This window comes from Ambystoma mexicanum, chromosome 6q (genome assembly GCF_040938575.1).
Source record: "Ambystoma mexicanum isolate Mex_15411 chromosome 6q, UKY_AmexF1_1, whole genome shotgun sequence".
Lineage (NCBI taxonomy): Eukaryota > Metazoa > Chordata > Amphibia > Caudata > Ambystomatidae > Ambystoma > Ambystoma mexicanum.
This window is the reverse complement of record NC_090937.1, coordinates 309,274,410-309,293,697: the sequence shown is the minus strand read 5'-3', so window position 1 is coordinate 309,293,697 and position 19,288 is coordinate 309,274,410. Positions and strand designations below refer to the sequence as shown.

General features: G+C 49.7%; 1 protein-coding gene across 2 annotated transcripts in view; it reads right to left on the bottom strand.

Moving 5' to 3' along the window:
* Positions 1 to 1,580: 1,580 nt before the first annotated feature.
* ECPAS (Ecm29 proteasome adaptor and scaffold) overlaps positions 1,581 to 19,288 on the bottom strand; it is a 3,148,361-nt gene continuing 3,130,653 nt past the window's right edge. For both annotated transcript variants that reach the window (XM_069630810.1, XM_069630809.1), the window contains exon 49: positions 1,581 to 1,846. In XM_069630810.1, the coding sequence (XP_069486911.1) occupies positions 1,707 to 1,846 (140 nt within the window). In that variant the 3' untranslated portion in view covers positions 1,581 to 1,706. The remainder of the gene's footprint in view (positions 1,847 to 19,288) is intronic.

Here is a 19,288-nt window from a genome sequence, read left to right as displayed (position 1 = left end):
CTTCCTGTATAGCATAATAGAATTACAGGTCACTGTACATTCTAATGATTGCAGACTTAATTCTCGTCTGATGGCTGCCCCTGGTGTGGAATTCGGTAGGTGCAACACTTTGCGCCAGAAGAGTGCTTCAAAATTGAACCATAGTTGTTTTGGTATCGTGGGCATTGCTTCCACGCCGTATGTTACTGTAGGCACCACCTTCATTTTGTAGAAATTTATCGTCGGTATTAAGGAAAATTTTCCAAATTTGCCATCGATGACTTTAGCTTGTGCGGCTAATTTTTTAATCTTTGAGTATAGTTCCACTTGCATGGCGATTTCTTTTCTTGAGCTGTCCATGATCACTCCAAGATATTTGAATTTTGTAACAATCTCAATGTGGGTTTCACCCAGATACCACTTAAAATTGCTTTTTTGTTTTTTCTCGCAATTTTGGAGAATCATGACCTTCGTTTTGCTCATGTTGATTTCAAGGTAATTTTTTGTGGCGTATGCTTGAAGGGAACTGAGTTTCCGTTGGAGCCCAATTTCTGTCTGGTCAAATATTGTCAGGTCATCCGCATACAAGAGATGACCGATCTGTGATGAACCCAGTTTTGGCGGAAAGGCCCTGATTGTTTCTTCTATGCTTTGAATGTCACCAATGTAGGTAAGGAAGAGTGCTGATGCCAGCGGGCACCCTTGTTTTACTCCTCGTGCGCTGTGAATCTCATCTGATAGCTCGCCGTCTCGGTTCAATCGTACTCTCAGAGTGATGCTGTGATGTAACGCTTGAATAGGGGCTAATATGGCTTCTGGACAGTTCCAGGCTGTGTTTGATTTGAATTTGAAATAATAAATAATACCTTTCCCAAGCAGCCTGATTCCCAGTCCACTGTGACCTAGGGGGTATTTTGAGAAGGGCGTGATATGAGTGGTATATCACTCAGAATATTGAACCTATAGACATAATAAATAAGTATTTCATTTTTGCATTACATGCTAGGCGAGGCCCGGGTGTGTGCCGGATTGAAATCCTTAACAGGATAACCGCCTGCAGTAAAACCAAAGATACATTCTGATGAACTGCTATGGGCTCCAAAAATGGGGATTAACGCCACTTCACCAGCACCATTAATCTGGTGGTAATCCTGCTGGACTGAGTAACGGTAAACAATTATTGGGTCAATTTTGCTGAATTACCACAAAATTACTGAAAAACTCGTAAATAGGCCTTATGCCTACATTAAGGAATACAGAGCGAAATCGTTTGTTTACAAAGTTAGGCAAATTGTGTTTCTCTAAATTATGCTCTACACAAATGTATGACATTTTTCCATGTTATATTACATGACCCTTGCAAATTACACTTTAAGAAAATGACATTTCAAGTTGTGTTTGTTTAAATGTTGCATTAATTCCCTCTATACGCTTTGCACTTTCGTTACTCTTAACAAAAACAGCAGGTTACCAAATTCCATGTTGCTCAATTTTATTTAGTACCTTTCCATTGAAGCCAGATTTGTTTTCTTCTTAATGTCCAAACAGTAGGTCATCTTGAGCACTTACCACAACTATAATGAAACTCAAGGAGAACAAAATGTTGAGAAATCTTTATTGTCATGAAATGTTATATGCTATAAATTCAATTTCACATCCCTACTTTGCATTGCAAAAGCACAAACCACCCTTTTGTACATGGCACTTTGTAATTTTTGCAAATATAATCAGTGAAGAATTTCCAGTCTCTTTTTCAGAACAGTAGCTCTGTCACGCAATTCGGGTCTGCTGTCCGACTCCATAGAAGTCAGAGATAAGTTAAAGTGTTCTCTACATTCTGATGCCAAACTGTCCCACTGCTTGGACTCTGCGGAAACAAAAAAGAAAACTATTAGATTAACTGTTTGCAAGAAAAGCTACAGGTGAACAGATAAACAACCTTCAATATTCTTCTTTCTGATGGATATGGTAATTCGTCCCACCAATTTCACATCTTTTGAAATATTCTTAGATGTAATCAAGACTCAAACACACTCTTTCATAGATTTAAGAGGGGACTTTTGAGACTCTACAAACTATCACGGCACTCATTTCCGCAAGTAATGACGTTCATCACAAGTATGCAGAGCAACTCAGGCCTTGTGACCTTAGTTTCAACATATTTACTGCCACCTACAGATGAGGAGAACACATTACTAACTTCTCGCTAATGTTCTGTTTGGTGGATCCTTCCTCCAACGGATTCCTCATCTTTGATATTCCATATTCAGAACTAGTGGACTTCAGGAAGTTCCTTCCACCAGGGGGCGCAGCACAGCTCTGCACTGGCACCAACTGGCGCTGCTGCGTGCCACAATGGGCAGGAAATTGGGTCAGTATACATGGAGCCTCCACAGCCCACAACCTCTGTTCCGTCATTTTTCTCCAGCAGTAAGCAGCTGAGACAAGAGGGGCAGGTTGTGAGGGTGATGATGAGTCAGTGGGAGGAAGGATTACTGCGAGGTAAGTCAAAGTAATTTGTTCTTCTAAAGGATTCCCTCCTCCCAAAGATTCCTCATCTTTGATAGACTCCAATAGCAGTACATAAATCTAGAGGAGTGTGAGAAAATATCACCTACAACAGAAAACTCTGGAGGACTGCTCATGCACAGCAAGCAACTGCCACAAGCACGGACCCCAGGCAGTAATGTTTGGGAAACATCTGCAGTGAAGCCCATGTGGCCACTTGACAGATGTCCAAAGCATGCCGTCTACCGCGCCCCTTGCTGCGTGACTGAAGTGTTAGCTACCCCTCCAGTGGAATAAACTTTGAGGCCCTCAGTCACATCCTTCATGATCAGCCTGTAGAATTCTGACATAGAGGATGATCCACTTGACAGGGTCAGTTTAATTAAAGCCCTGCCAGCACCTGCACCAGCAGAAACTACTTAATGCTGGTCATCTTTCGGGATGTCATGGCCATCGTCCAAGAGATGTAGTAACTGAGGGTACTAGCCAAATTGTTGGACATTTTTTTAACGCATGGTAGATTTGACTGAAATCAGTCACTCCCATTAGTTCAACATTTTTCTGGACAATTTGGTTCTGAAAATAATGAACACGAGGAGCGGGGGTTGTGGGGGTATCCCCTGCTCCCCATGTTTGGTATCTGTGGCCGTGTGGTTGCAGGGGTGTCCCCTGCATCCTTAACAATGGAGGCGTGGGACAAAAAATGCTTCAGCCTCCAATTTCAATAAACAGTCAAACCGGGGGCCTGAGCAGTTTCAGTGCGGGTAATCTGCCCGCAAACAAAACATGCACGGGCAGATCACCCAGATCCGTAACTGAGAGTCTGCACCAGATTCAGCCGATGGAATCCCTCTACCATCTTAGAAGGGTAAAGCGGAGCACAAAACAAGGGAAGATGCATCTTTTGGGAGCGATAAAAGTCCCACACAACCTTCGTGTGGAACAAGAGTCTTCCTCTCAAAATCAACTTCTATGAAAAAATTAAAGTTACTCACTGTAGTTACTAGAGTAACCTTTCCTCCAACCTTGTGGGCATCCCCCAGCATGGGGACAGCACTGGAACCTTTGGATGTAGAAAAATGAGCTTCCCCTTTAAATTTAGTAGAGCGCGGGGCCTCTGCAGTGGGAACGCACCTCGAGGCCCTGCCCTCTGGCGCCTCACCTCAGTCCCCTATGAACACACCGGACGCTTAGATATCTGGCTAGTCATATTACCTATAATCCATTGGCATACTAGCGACGTATGGAGAAAAGGGGACTATGAGTACTAATTACTCATACGTCCCGTCCCCTTTGCTCATCCTTGTGGGTGATTCCATCGAACAAGAACATAGGGTGGAGCTGTGACAACCTGCCTCATATCTAGGGTGAAGCGAAAAGGTTCTTCAGACCGCGGGACCTAACTCTGCATCATGCCTGGAGCAGGTGTCCAGTGAACAGTGTATACAAACTTTGCATCATGCCTGGAGCTGGTGTCCAGCGAACAGTGTTTACAGAAGGACGACGGAGTGGCCCAAGTGGCCGCCTTGCTGATGACATCCTAGGAAGTATGCCTCTGAAAAGCGATGGCCGTGGCCTTAGCTCTGACGGAATGGGCATGAATCCCTTTAGGAACAGGTTTGCCCATGGCTGTGTAGGCCTCTGAAATGGCCTGGACCATCCAACGGGCGATGGAAGCCTTGAATGCCTGAGAGCCGGAGAAGGAGCCCCCAGAGGTCACAAACAGCACCTCTGACTTCCTGAAGGATTTTGTCAGAGAGACCAAAACTTGAGAACCCTCTTGAGGTCCAAAGAATGTAGAGCTCTCTCTGCCTCAGACTGTGGGCTCGGGAAGAACATTGGCAGGCAGATCTCTTCATTCAGATAGAAGGGAGAGACCACATAGGGCCAGAAGTTAGTGCGAGTGCGCAAGATGACCTTGTCATCGTGAAACGTGGTGAAAGGCTTGCACAAAGAAAACGCCTGCAGCTCATTAACCACGCGCGCAGAGGTGAGAGCCACCAATTAAGCCGTCTTCAGTGTCACCAAGCAGATGTTCAAAGAGGCCATCAGATCAAAAGGCTTGCGTTGCAAAGCTGCAAGAACCACATTGATGTCCCAGACCGGGTGCAGCCTATGCACTGGAGGAAAATGCCTAGACAACCACTTAAGGTGTGCCTTAACCACTGGGTTGGCTGCTGAAAACACATGCTATGGGGAATTCTCGTAAGCCCTGATGGCTGCCAAATAGTGCGGCAAGTATCTATCTGAATTCCCGAATGAGCCAGGCGTGCTGAAAAAGCCAGAACGTCATCCAGGGGACAGGTGACAGGGTACAGGGTACAGGGTACAGAACCTTGTTCTGGCCCAATAGCAGAACCAAGTCCATTTGTTGTTATACTGGGACTGAGTCGAAGGCCACCTGGACTGCTGAATTATGTCCCAGTTGCCATCTGAAAATTAAGCATGCTGAAGCCTAAATTGATCAGAAGCCAGGCCGCCAAGGCCAGTTTGGCTGGGTTTGGGTGCTCCATTGCTCCGCCCTGCTGTGTCAGGAAGCCCCTGCTGGGGATCGGAGCACAACTGCAGCAGATCCGAAAACCAGGGTCTCAAAGGCCAGTGGGGGGAAACCAGAATGAGGCTGCAGCCCTAGAAGCCTGGAATTTCAGGAGGGTCCACTGGAACAAGGGGGTGGACAGGAACGCTTAACACCTGCGGCCACGCAAGTAAATCTGGAAGACGTCTCCCAGTGACACCCAAACCTGACCTGCCAGAAGTCAAACTGGGGGCACTTGGCATTCAGAAGAGTCTGGAACACAACCAGGTCCGCGAACCCCAATGCTGGAACAGGGGCAACAAGGAGTTGCTCTGCAACTCCCACTCATAGGTGTTGAACCCCAAACGACTCAGCTGATCTGCTTCTGCATTGCTGTCCCCCAGAAGGTGGACTGCAGACATCCAAATCCTCTCTGTGAGGGCCCATTCCCAGATCAAAACAGCCTCTCGGCAGAGGGGGGGGGGGAGGCACCCTTCTGTTCAGGTAGAACATTGTAGTAGAGTTGTCAATCCTGACCAAACCGACTCTTCCCTTATTAGGGGCAAAACGCCTTGAGGGCTAGGCCCACTTCCCTGAGCTTGAGCAGATTGATATGTAGGAGGGCTTCCATCCTGGACCATGCGCTATGAATCGTATAGCCCTCCAGAGTAGTCCTCCAGCCCTAAAGAGAAGAGTCCATCGTCACCACCAGGGTAGGCTCTGGTTCAGTAAAGGGGAATCCCACTGAAACATTGCCGTCCATCAGCCACCAGCGAAAGTCAGGGAAGAGGAGCGGTGGTATTGGGATCCTGTCCAACTTAGACCCGGTCTCCTGATCCCAGTTGGCTGCTGGAGGCACCTCATCTTGAAACTGGCGTGCTGAACTCGGCCCCCCTCACCCCGGAATTAATGTTATCTGGATTTGATCATTTAACTGTCTAACCAATTTTATTGTACTGTATTCTCTATTAAATGTTCAGCGATTTGGATTAAGGTGCTTCATAAACTACAAATACAAAATACACACAGGAGGCTATCATGCACAGAATGTGCTGGAACCACTATACCAAGGTGGTCGAGTTGGCCAGAAAGTGCCCCTCCGTCTTGCGGAGGGACATAAGCCTCTCAGGCGTGAGGAACACCGCTGAACGGTAGTGTTCCAATGCACCCATAGGAAGACCAGTTCCTGAGACAGGCATAACAGACTTCCTCCGGTCGAGGGAAAACCCCAGCTGATGAAGGGTATCCACCTTCGGGTGACCCCGCCCTCACCAACCAGTCGTCCAGATAAGGGTATAGATGAACCTCCAAGCGGAGAAGGCCCACCACTGCATTCATCAACTTCGTGAAGACACGAGGGGCAGAGCTCAGGCCGAAGGGCAGCTCTTTTTACTGGAAGTGGTATGACAATCGTGAACCGCAGAAACTTCTGATGCGGTTGATATATGATTACATGCAGGTACGCATCCTTGAGGTCCAGGGAACACATCCAATCCCCTGCACACAGTGACCAGGCTATGTGCGTGGGAGTAATCATCTTGAAGCGTTCCAGCTGTAAAGACATTTAGAAACGACAGGTCCAGGACTACCCTCAGACCAGCCTGGCTGTTCTTGGGTATCGCAAAAATACTGGAATAGTAACCGAAGCCCCCATCTACAAGAGGAGCCGGTTCTATCCCCTGCATCTTCAAGAGCGAAAGGACTGCCCGTAAAAGAGGTGGTGACCCTATCTGACGAAGAGGAGGAGAGGATGTTAGAGGCAGAGGAAGAGGAATGCTGAAGCATGTGCAGACTATGTTTAGGATCCACAGGTTGCTGAAACAACACTTCTAGGTGTCCTGGAACAGAGCCAAAAGGCCCCCCCCAAAAGCGAGCTGTGTTCCCCGACCCTGATGTCACTGCTTATTGGCATCAGAGGAGGAGGCAGACGAGGGGGGGGGGGAGAAGCACGCACAACGTCCTCTCCTACTTCCTTCTTTTGTCGCTGGGCGACGTGTCAGGCTCTGCATACCGCAGTCTCTAAAACCCTTGAAGCCGTAGAAGGTTTGGGGTTTGAACACAGTTCTACCCTGGGATTGAGGGAAGGATTTCTGACCTGGCTTTGTCAGGATGGACAGGGACTGGGCTGTTTGAGTGGAGGTTTTCTTCTTTGCAAATTCGTCATCGGTGGATGAATGAAAAAGGTCCACACCATCGAAGAGCAGATCTAAAATCCGCTCCTGCATGACAGATGAAACCTTGGTGGCATGCATCGAAGACTCCATGAGGTCCTGTGCAATGGTCCGGGCATCTGGCAGACCGGCCTTGAAGGAGGTTTCTTTGTCTGAAGGGAGGTTAGGTAGAAATTCTCCGAGCTCCCACCACAGCGTTGGTCTGCCGCAGATGCAGTCCTGAGATGGAGTAACAACGCTTTCCCAAGGACTTGAGGACTCCATGGAGAGGTAACTGGAGGTGGCTCCCATGGAGGAAGACGATGGTTTAGAATATAAGGAGGCCACAGCCACCACAGAGGAATGGGGTTGGGGTGGGAGGCAAGGAGGATTGACTCCCCGTCCATCAGCCTAAACCTGCTGTCCAACTTCTTGTTCATTTGGGGGTTGGCCCTGGGCTTCTCGCAGACCTTCCACGCCACCTGCAGCACATCCTTCTGAAGTGGAATGCCAGACCGGGTCATGGTGTGTTTCCCCAAGACTTCAGCGAGCACATCCGACTCTTGGGGGGCTTCCTCATGAAGTGGGGCCCCCAAGAACTCTTCCATGCCCGGGAGGCGGTCATGAAAGGCCTTAACGGATGCCGAGGTCTCATCGTCCAAGACGTCATCGTAATCGCCCCCTCCCCACCTTTTTCACAGGCCAAAGGGAACCCGGTCCTTGGGACACCAGTGCCGGCTGGGTCCCCCACAGGTTCGCAGCTGCAGACAAGTCCAACGGCTGCTGAGGGGGAGGCTTTGGTGGTACAGGAGGAGGTGGAGGGGTGAGCATGAAGGTAGGGCTTGAACTGGAGGATGGACCGACACTGGGAGATGAGTCCCAGGGGAGGGGACTGAGGTGGCGCGGCCTAGTGATAACCTCCATCACAATGTCCTTCAGTAGCCCCTTCATCTGAGAGGAATACATGAGGAAGAGGAAGCGTTCGAAAAAGCGGTCCTCACTAGCTGCCAGGTCCCTAGGAGCCCTGCCCTCCGAGGCGCTGGGCCTCAGCTCCTGGTCAAAGCACTGAGGTGCCAGGTGCATGTAGCTGTAGGGTTGTGATGGGTAAATATACTGCTGCAAGGACCAAAACCCTGCACCATAAGATCTGCTGCCGCTTCCAGAAGTAAGGGGGCTGGAATCGTCCTGCAAAGCCCACTCGATGGGCGAAAGCATGGGAGGACCCGGAGCCGGATCCAAGATGGTCACGTACGTGGCAGGCACCACCACGTGCCGCTCTGCCATTTTGAAGCCTTGCGCCACGCTTTGGGTGGGAGAGCACGAATGCCCTGAGCCAAGGGAGGCCCCAAACACAAGTGGATACAGCTTAGGCCTTGTGCCGAAGCAGATAAGTCAACCTAAGAGAGGGCTCTGGTAGGCACTGAGCCCTCAGCCGGATGGTCGGTGGTCGAAACACCCTGGATAACGGCCTTGGAGCATGCTCCATTAGGCTGGGAACAGTCTGCACCTGTGCCAGAATCCGTGCTGGATCTAGCCGAGAAACGAATCTTGGAGGTGGCACTTGACAATCCCTTACCCCCTTGGGTAGAAGAAGAGGACAAACCTGATAGTCGGTCCAAGGACAGCCTGGAATGTCCCCTAGACCCCTCAGTTTGGGAGGCGGAAGCCTGAAAGGCCTCAGGTCTGTCCCCAGATTGCCCGGAAGAGAGGCTTGGGAGCCAGTAGCCATAGAGGCCTTGGGCCTGCCAGAACCTGAATGCTTGGAACCCCATTCTGTGGGAACCCTGGGGATGAGTCTGTGGTGACGTGCTGAACATAGGTCCTACTTTGTCTTGACGAGAGGTCCCATTGATGAAGCCCTTAAGGTGGAGAGAGGGAGAAGAGTGGAAGATCTCCCTGCAGCGCGACTACCGATTCTTCAATGCCCTGTGACCGAGAGCGCTGTAGGCTGCACATGAGTCCCAGAGGTGGTCGGGCCCCAAACACTCGAGACAGAGTGCATGGGTGTCTGAGGCCGGGAACGAGCGGTCTCAAGCACCACACCTTGTGAACCCTCCTGCAACCGACATGCGGCAGGGAGGTGAGGCACCAAAGTGAAATAAGAATTGAAAAACAAACGGGGAGCAAGCGCAAAGATAAAAAGTCTCTCCACTGGTTGCCAGGTCAGACACCGTCCATGTGGAAAAAGGTGAGGCACCGAAGGATGGCCCTCCGGGTGGGGGTGTTTCCACTCCCAAGGCCACGCCCCGGCGCGATATACTAAAACTGAAGGGGAAGCACATTATTTTGCTGCCAAAAATTCCAGTACCGTCCCCATGTTGGGGGACATCCACAAGGATTGAGGAAAGGGGATGGGACATATGAGTATGCCAAGTAGGGAGGTTTAACAGACAATGCCTGGAGCTCACTCACAAGTCCTGCGGAAGTGATGGCCACCAGGAAAATCATCTTAAGGGTGAGAAATCTTAATGAACAAGAATGCAGTGGCTAAACTGGAGCTTCCATAGAGAAGGTCAATGCTAAATTCAAGTCCCACATAGGAACAACAAACTTGTGTGTGGGAAATTGGTTGCACAAGCCCTGCAGAAATTGAATAACTTCGGGGATTGTGAAAAAGCGAGACTTGCTCAGAGGTCCGCTTCAAGACCGAAATGGCAGCCAGCTACCCCTTTTACAGTGCCAATCTGAGCCAAAGAGAGCAGAAAATCTGTAACCGAAAGAGGTAACAGATGAAGGGAGCCCAGACCCCTTCGAGTCAAAAGGAGTACAATGCAGGACATTGTCTGACAAATCTGAGTCCTTATAGCACAGCCTCTGAGCAACTAAGCATGTAGATTGAGGACCCTCCCTCCAGAGAGGGACGCCAGGAGGGCAGATGGACAAGTCCAGAAGCTTTGTGTACCATGTTCTCTGGGCCCAGTCCAGAGCAATTATAATTAACGAGAACCTGAAGAACCACAGTATCATGGGAACTAAAGGAATGATCGCGATCAGCGGAAATGCACAGACGTGTTTGCATTTCCAATCGACAATCGATGTATCCCCCTATGGAGGAAATTCCCTGAAACAGGACAACTTGCACTTCCTATTCACACTGGAAGTCAAACAGTCCACTTGAGAAGTTCTCCAAAAAAACATCTCCTCCACAAGAACAAATGAATTATCTTTTGTAATGTTATTTAGGATGAATGTTCCTCCTACAGATTCCTTATCAAAGATATATTCTTGCAGCTACAGCAGATCATGGAATATTTTCTGAGCAGGGTGGCTGGTGTGTAACTTCAGAGTCGGATTCCCTCAATGCATGCATTTCTCGACAATGGTTGCGATATCAGCATCCACACATATAGCTTGCACCATGCCCCTGAACTCAGATTCTTTCTTTTTTCCTCATGGTCAGCCGCTATTGGGAATCACCATGAATAACAGAGGTGCTCTCCACGAGAGGGGCAGTATTGGAGGGTGATGAGGAATCTGTGAGAAGTACATCCATCAAAAAGAAAATTACTTGTGTGAGGAAATGTTGCTCACCCCTCCCACAAATATAAAAATAATGGATCATTATTGAATCCAATACCCTTTACACTGGTCACCCTACATGGTTGCCCCTTATCCCCTCTACTATAGGCCCCCTCTATGGAGCCATTAGCCCAAAGGGTCTACATATCCATTCAGGGGTTCGTACTAGTACTAGCTCAATCACAATACAAAAAATCCCTATATGCTGATGACCTGTTATTTGTTATGCACAATTGGATCTCCACCTTACCCTGTATAATATCTCTTTTATAACTATTTGAACTGGTTTCGGGAGTTAAAATAGATTACACTAAATAGTATTACCGAGCCCACTTCAGTCATATCTACCTTACATAAAGGCATAATTTCTCAAGGAGTCAGATACCTAGGTATCAACCTGACTAAAGCTCATCATTTATTATACCAACATTATAGCCCCGAAATACATAAAACCTTAAGTATGACCAATGACGCTGCAAAGGGGCTGAAATGTCCTGGTTGGGAAGAATTACAATGGTAAAGATGACCCTACTCCCTAAACTATGATATATCTTTCAAGCTCTCTCAATAATTAAAAAAAAACATTATGGGAACTGCAGTCTTACATATTCAAATGTATTTTGCTGTTTTCATTCAAAATCACTGAAGGTTTAGGGGTTCTGGACTTGGAAAGTTACCAATATGCTGCCCAAGTATCCCCAATCCTAGAATGGAATCTGCAAATGCTGGCTAGTATTATAACAATCCATGTTGAAAACCCCCCTTATATGAATATCCTGGATCCCCCGTAATGCCCACCATGGCATAAAGGGTTTACTACCTGCCGCAAGAAGCTTGCGTATTATTGGGACCTGGCAGTCAGGAAATACAATATAACCTCTATTCTCTCAGTCCTGGGTAATCAAACCCAAGTTTCTACCAGGTCTGAATTCAACACAATTCTCAAACTTGTAAACTGGGAGCTAGCTGAGATTAGGACAGCTTTACAAAAGGTGGAACACCCCCACCACCAGTATCATGTGACAAGCATAAGCAGTCCTTTCCTTTCTCCTCACTGACTCTAAATATTCATATTTACAGCTTAGACATTGGATCAACAATCCCAAAAGGAGACAGGCAGGCAGGCGGGAGAGAAACAACAAAGTTTGAAGACTTATTCATAGGAGACCCTCCCTCCCGGAAGATATCTTCCCTTTTCACAATCCTAAAAACTGATCGCTTTAAACCCACTCCTATTTTGGTATGGCTAAATGGGAAGAAATTGATGAGTTATCATTGTGCAACATCTGGTTCAGGGCAGCCAAATCATCCACTTGTGTTCAACTTATAGAGAATATCCACAAGCTCCTCACGAGAGGCAGCATAGGATAACTCTGACATCATATCCCAACTGTTCGAGGTGCGCACAGGTTGATGGGACTATTTTATATTTGATGGTCATGCAACCTAATACAACCATTCTGGAAAGAAATTCAGCTAACCAACCTCCTGGGGAATAAAGCCCGAGAATGTCTTAAAAAAATTTACCAGCAGATACTTGAAACTGCTCACGCACTTTCGAGTGGCTGCTAGAATTATGACTGCCCCACAATTGGAAAGGTAACAAAAAACCTAACATCTGCAAATGGTGGTCCAGAATTTAGTTTATTGCTGTCATGGACAAAATTGTGAATTAAATGCCAGAATATCTGAAGATCTGGAATGCATTTATTCAATTCGTAAAGCAGAAGGACCCCCCAGCGATACATCATAAACCGCTAGACCGAAAATTGACAGCCTAAAATTAGATTTTCCCTAAGCTATGTTAATTCTTAACTTAAGTGAGCGTAACACCTCTTTCGGTTCTTTTTTTTGGTTTCTTTTTACTGTAATCTTAAAAAGGCTACAAAAAAGTTTCTTTTAAGATGTTCTTTTATGTTATTTCATACATGTTCAAATTTAGCGGTTTTATTTTGATATAATTATAATTAAGCAGAAATGTTGAATGTTGTAATTCATGTAAAACCAATAAATCAAAGCTCAGAAAACTCTTCGACAGGGGGTGTGGTTGACCTCGACTTGGCGATCGGCACACCTTGACTCAATGCTCGGTCATCAGCTGTGGACGTGATGTTGGTCGTCTTAAACATACTGCATCACTACGCCACATACCTCAGTTCCCACCTTTCCCCCTCAACCCCCCCGCCCTAAACTCAGACACTGCAGAGGAAAACTAGCAAGAAAACGATCGGCAAACAGCCAAAGAGGATAGAAAATGAAATCCGATTAGGAATTTTTTTGTTGTTAAACATAGAGGTCGCAAGAAGCATGCTGCACTGAACCAAGAGAGAGGCAGCAGATCCTAGAACCATCACAAACTCTTTCCTCTCGGGAGAAAGACAGCCACCGACTGCAGACGCTTTCCATAGCGGGATGGATTATAGGGGTGATGAGGAACCTGCGGGAGAAGAATCCATAGAAAGAACATTAAGGAAAGTAATTTCTCCTTCAACGGATTGCCTTTCTCCTGCAAAATCCTCATTGGATAGATTCCCAAAGTAGTAGTAGTATTGGAGGTGGGGTGAAAGCATTTAACGGCAGACAATTCTGCAACACCGCCCTTCCAAAGCGAGTGTCAGCCCCAAGGGCGACGTCCAGACTGTAATAGTAAATGCATGAAGTGAAGAACAGGTCGCGAACCCGCAAATGTCTTTAACCACTACCCCCCCTCTGCAGCGCTGTCGCAGTAGAAAGCGCTCTGGTGGAATGAGGCCCCCTGATGCCCGGGGCAACTTAGTCACTGTGCTGTGATTGCATTCAGAGATGCATAGCATTATCCAACAGGAAATTGTTTAGAGACTGCCAAATCTTTCCTGGCCACAGAAGAACAAGTTACTCTCTTACCTGGTAACGTTCTTACGTCGTCGGACCATCCCATCGAAAGAATGTTACCAGGTAAGAGAGTAACTTGTTCTTCGAGGACAGACTCCCAAAGCAGTACCAATGCAAGGAGGTGGGAAAAGAATTTAGAAAACAGAAATTTAGCATGCCCAATCAAATTGCGGAGTAAAGGACTGCCTTGCCAAAGGCCAGATCCTGCCCCCTGGAATCGAGGGCATAGTGACGTACAAAAGTATGTACCGATGCCCAGGTGGCTGCTTCACAGATGTTACGAATAGGAACACCCCTCTGCAGGGCAGTAGAATCAGCCATACCCCTGGTAGAATGGGCCCGTAAACCGACCGGTGGGTCTTTACCCGCCAAGCGGTAACACTCCGAGATAGCCAAAATAATCCAGCGAGACAAAGTCTGTTTCGTCACAGCCTGTCACAAACGCTTTCCAGCGTAACCAATGAAGAGCTGATCGTCCACTCTGACCCGGGACATGCGTGAAATATAAAAGCTTAACGCTCTCCTAGGATCAAGCCTATGGAGCCTCTCCTCTTCCTCACCAGGATGTGGAGGAGGATAAAATGCCGGAAGAACAACCTTCTGGCCTAAATGAAATTCCGACACCACCTTCGGAAGAAAAGAAGGACAAACTCTAAGGACAACCCTGTCCTTATGAAACACAGTGAAGGGTGGCTTAACTGAAAGTGCCTGTAACTCACTCACTCTGCGAGCGGAAGTGACCGCAACTAAAAATACCGATTTCAGAGTTAACAGTCTCAAAGGGCATGAATGCAAAGGCTCAAACCGAGCACCCGTCAGAAACTTGAGAACAAGGTTCAAATCCCAACCGGGCACCTGGAAAGGTGACGGAGGGAACACATTAGTGAGCCCTTTCAGAAACTGAGAAACTAAAGGAATTTTGAAATGGGAACACTCTTCAGACGAGCGCTTAAATATGGACAGCGCTGCCAGGTAACCTTTAATGGTACCCAGTTGAAGGCCCCTGTGGGCCAAAGAAAGCAAAAAAGACAGAACCATGGGAATTGCACATGCAAAAGGATCCACATTCTTAACCCTGCACCAGTCGCAGAACTTTCTCCAACGGTACAGGAACTTTGTTGCGGGCCTTCTGGCCGAAAGCTACACCTCCATCACGTCTTCAGGGAGGTCCCAATCCTTATACCTCAACCTTTCAGAAACCAAGCGTGAAGGTTGAGGGATCTGACCACTGGATGGAGAACCTGACCCCCTCCCGTGAGAGCAGATCGTCTCCGTAGGGAAGACGACGTGGAGGGCAGATGGACAAGTCGAGAAGGTCCGGGTACCACGTCCTCCGAGCCCACGCCGGAGCAATGAGGATCATCCAGGAACCGAACCTCCGCAGTACTTGCGGGATGACGGGGACTGGAGGAAACGCGTACAGCAGTGGGAATGACCACTCCACCACAAACGCGTCTCCTAAGGCTCCGTTTGGAGGAAATTCCCGAAAGCAGAACCTCTCACACTTCCGGTTGACAGTGGAGGTGAAAAGATCCACTTGAGGGGTCTCCCAAATGGCGAAGATCTCCAGGAGAATCTCCTCAGCCAACTCCCACTCGAGAGAGATCGCGCTATGCCTGCTCAGAGCGTCCGCCGTCTCGTTTTCGTCTCCTGCCAGATGAACTGCCGAGATCGAAAATTCCTGCTGGATTGCCCAGAACCAGAGCTGCATCGCCTCCCTGCACAGAGGAAGTGACCCTGCCCCCCCTTTTTGTTGAGGTAGTGCATGGCCACCGTGTTGTCCGTCAGGATCATGACATTTTTTCCTCGCACAGTCGGCAGAAAAGCCTTCAGGGCTAGCCTGACGGCCCTCAGCTCCAACAGAGTGATATGGAGTCTGGACTCCGACGGAGACCAACGACCACTGTCAACTCGTTGGCATGAGCTCCCCATCCCGTGAGGGATGCATCTGTCACGATCGTCACCTCCGGCCAGGGCAGCCAAAATGGAGCCCCCCTCATCAGAATGCCTTCGTCGGCCCACCACAGAAGGTCCTGGGTGACCGAAGACGGCACCTGAACAGGTTCCGACATCCTGCCAGAGGACTGAGACCACTGGAGCTTGAGTGCCCATTGCAAAGATCTCATCCGCAACCTGGCCTCTGGCACCAGAAGAATGCAGGATGCCATGAGGCCGAGCAGTCTCAAGAACTCGAACGCTGGGAGAGTCTGGGAAAGTTGAAACTTGTGCACCATCTGCTGAATGTGATGAGCCATCACCTGGGGAGGAAAACACTGCCCCAGGGACGGGTCGAGCACTGCTCCGATGTACTGGCGCCTCTGAGTTGGTGTCAAATGGGACTTCTTTAAGTTGAGGGAGAAGCCCAGCTTGTGGAGGGAGTGGCAGGTGACTGACAGATGATTCAGGACTTGCTCGGGAGAGTGTGCCCTGATCAACCAATCGTCCTGGTAGGTGCAGACGTGAATCCCCCCTTTCCTGAGGTGCGCTGCCACCACTACCATGAGCTTGGTGAAGACCCTCAAGGCGGAGGTCAATCCGAACGGCAGGACCCGAAACTGAAAGTGCGAACCTCAGGTACTTCTTGTGCTGTGGATGGATTGGCACATGAAAATAAGCGTCCTTGAGGTCGAGAGACACCAACCAGTGCTGAAGTTGAAGGGCCTGGAGGACTTGAGAGAGAGTAACCATCTCGAACTTGCCCTTCCTGAGGAGTTTGTTCAAACCGTGCAAGTCCATGATGGGTCTCAATCCCCCGTCTTTCTTGGAAATCAAAAAATAAGGGGAATACCATCCCTTGTTCCTCTCTGCTACAGGCACCAGTTCTATGGAGCCTTTCTCCAGCAGGGATTAAATTTCCTGCGCAAGGAGCGGATCCGGACTCTTCAAAGAGAGATTCCCCGGTGGATTGTCCAGGCCTCTGCTGGAAAGGAAGACAGTAGCCGTGGGTTAGGATGTCCAGAACCCACACATCTGAAGTAATGGCGCGCCACTCTGCAAGATGCTGCGCCAGCCTTCCCCAACCGGCGAACCATGGGACATGGCCTCATGACTGAGCTGAAGCGGCTGCGGCGTTGCCTGAGGGCAAAGAGGCAACAGCCCGAGCGGCCTTGGCACCTCAAGTACCTTGTTTTCCACCTCTGGCACTCCTACGGTGGCCCCTTTGACTGGCAGCTCCTCTCGCTTTAGCAAAGGATGAGTAATAACGAAAGGAACCTCCCATCCATTGCTGTCCCCTAGGACGAAAAGGCGGAGGTTGTCGAACTGCAGCGCCCAACGACTTCGCTGCAGCTTTTGAGGTCTGCAACCTCTCAAGGCTCTCGTCTGCCTTGCTGCCAAAAAGATGTTCCCCATCAAAGGGCATGTTGAGGAGCCGGACCTGCACATCAGGAGCAAACCCCGACTTCCGCAACCACGCAAACCTGCGTATCACAGTGCTCGCCGCCATGGACCGGCTGATGCAATCTGCCATGACCAAACCCGACTGAAAGGCCTCACACATGGCATCCTTGCCATCCTTAACCATGGCAAGGAAACCATCCCGTTCGTCCCCTTGGGAATATGTTCAGCCACCAAGGAAACACAGTTCCACAGAGTGTGCGTGAAACGTGACAAGGCACATATGGAGTTGGCCGCCTGAAGCGCCATACCCCCTGCAGAAAACACTTTCTTCGCCCAGCCGTCAAAACACTTGTTGTCCCTATCAGGAGGGATGGTAGGGTATGATGCCTGCTTTGCCGGGGCCGTAGCCGCCTGCACCACCAAACTCTCTGGAGTAGGGTGCTTGGACAAGTATCAGGGGTCACTACTGGCTGGGCGGTATTTTCGCGGCAAAGACTTGCCCACTGCCGGGAGACTCTCCGGAGCAGTCCAAGCCGCCGCCACCCTCCTCTGTAGAGCAATATGAAACGGCAGTACCGGTCAGTTGGTGGACCAATGTCGAGGATATCCGTATGGTCATCCTGAACAAACTCCCCCGGGGGAGCAGACCATCCTAAGTACTCGGTGACCCTTGACATAAGGCGCCAGTACGAAGAATCGGCATGAGTGCCAGGCTCAGGCCTACAAAACTCAACCTCCGGAGAGGTGTCCAGCCCACTAGCATCATGCAGGGACTGCCTCAAGTCCTCAAATTGGCTATGGCCCGAGAGAATCTCGTCTGGCACTGTGTCAGGCACCATGCCATCATCAGAGCCCTATTCTACCTCTGAAATAAACTCCAGATGGCGGTAAGAAGGCACAGAACTTGAACCAAAGCCATGCTTGACCTTGGCCAGAGCCTTTCTAGGGGGTTCCACCGAGCCACGGGGTACCCCCGTCGATACAGCCTTGAAAGGCGTTGAGGGCGTCGAGTGAATCAGCGCCGGCGTCGAGAGAATCGGCGTCGACGACAGACGCGGCGTCGACACAGGCCTCGAAGGCGGAGCCCCGAGCGTGTCCTTCGACATCCTGGGTGCCGACGGCGTCGACGACTTCCTTGGAGGCGGAGCCTCGAGAGAGTCCGTCGACGACCTCGGCGCCACAGGCGTCGATGTCTTCCTCGAAGACTTCACAGGTTCACGCGGTCTCGAGGACCGGGACCTGGACAGGGCATGCCGAGAACGATTCCCCTTGTCCAAGCAGGACCTTTACCTCGAATCGTGACGACCACCCAAGCCCGAAGGCGTGCGAGCGGTGTCTCTCAGCTGATCACGACCGAGCCCACTCGGAGGCGCGGACGGACCAGTGCCCTGCGATTCGAGAATCGCCAACATTTTCTTCCCGAAGGAAGCCCATTCCTCCGGTGTCGCATGCTTGGTGGGGTAAGCGACACGCCGACGGGCAGAGTCCTCGGATGAGGACGGGGAAGGCGACTGATGATGACACTTCCGGGAGTGCCTCGAAGAGGCAGAGGAGTGGCGAGACCGACTCCGGGACCGAGACCCACTGGACTTCCGATGACGACGCGGAGAGACGTCCCTCGAGTCATCCGTCGAAAGCCCCGCAGACCTCGACTTCCGGGGCTTGGACACCTCACCTACCGATAACAACTTCTTGCGCTCCCGCAAGGCTTTCGACGTGAGCGACTGGCAGTCGACACAGTCATCCGTTTCATGGGCCTCCCCGAGGCACCAGAGGCAGGCGTCATGCGGGTCCGTGACCGACATGTTGGACCCACAGTCCCCATACTTCTTAAAGCCCGGACGCGGTGTGGAAGACGAGGTAGACATCTTCACAAAGAAATATTTCACAAATAGGTTCGAAGAACCGAGAAAACAACAGAAACTCCAAAGAGTCGAGACGCGCCAAAATTCCCGAAGTGAACACGTTCACGGAAAAAACAGAACTGAGGCTACGGGCGTCGTGCGTCCTACTTATAACATCCAGTGACGTCGGCCGTCGGAGGAGGTCCTTGAGGGCAGCGTATCGACGTCATCGACGCAAGACGCAGACACCAAAGATTTTCCGAAGCAGCACAGCTGTGGTGATTACTGTCATAGATATGGAATACGTCGGAGGCCCAATCCCCTCGAAAAGGCCACACACAATTGGTGAATTTTTCTGTACTCTGCATTCCTAGCTACATAAAAACTCAATGCCCTCTTAGGGTCTAGTCTGTGAAAGCGCTCCTCCTCAGAAGGGTGTGGAGGTGGATAAAACACAGGAAGACCCCCTAGGATAAGTGGAATTCAGACATCACATTAGGCAGAAATCCAGGCCTCACTTTCAGAAAGACCTCACAAAAGAAGAGAAGGGAACAGTGGCTTAC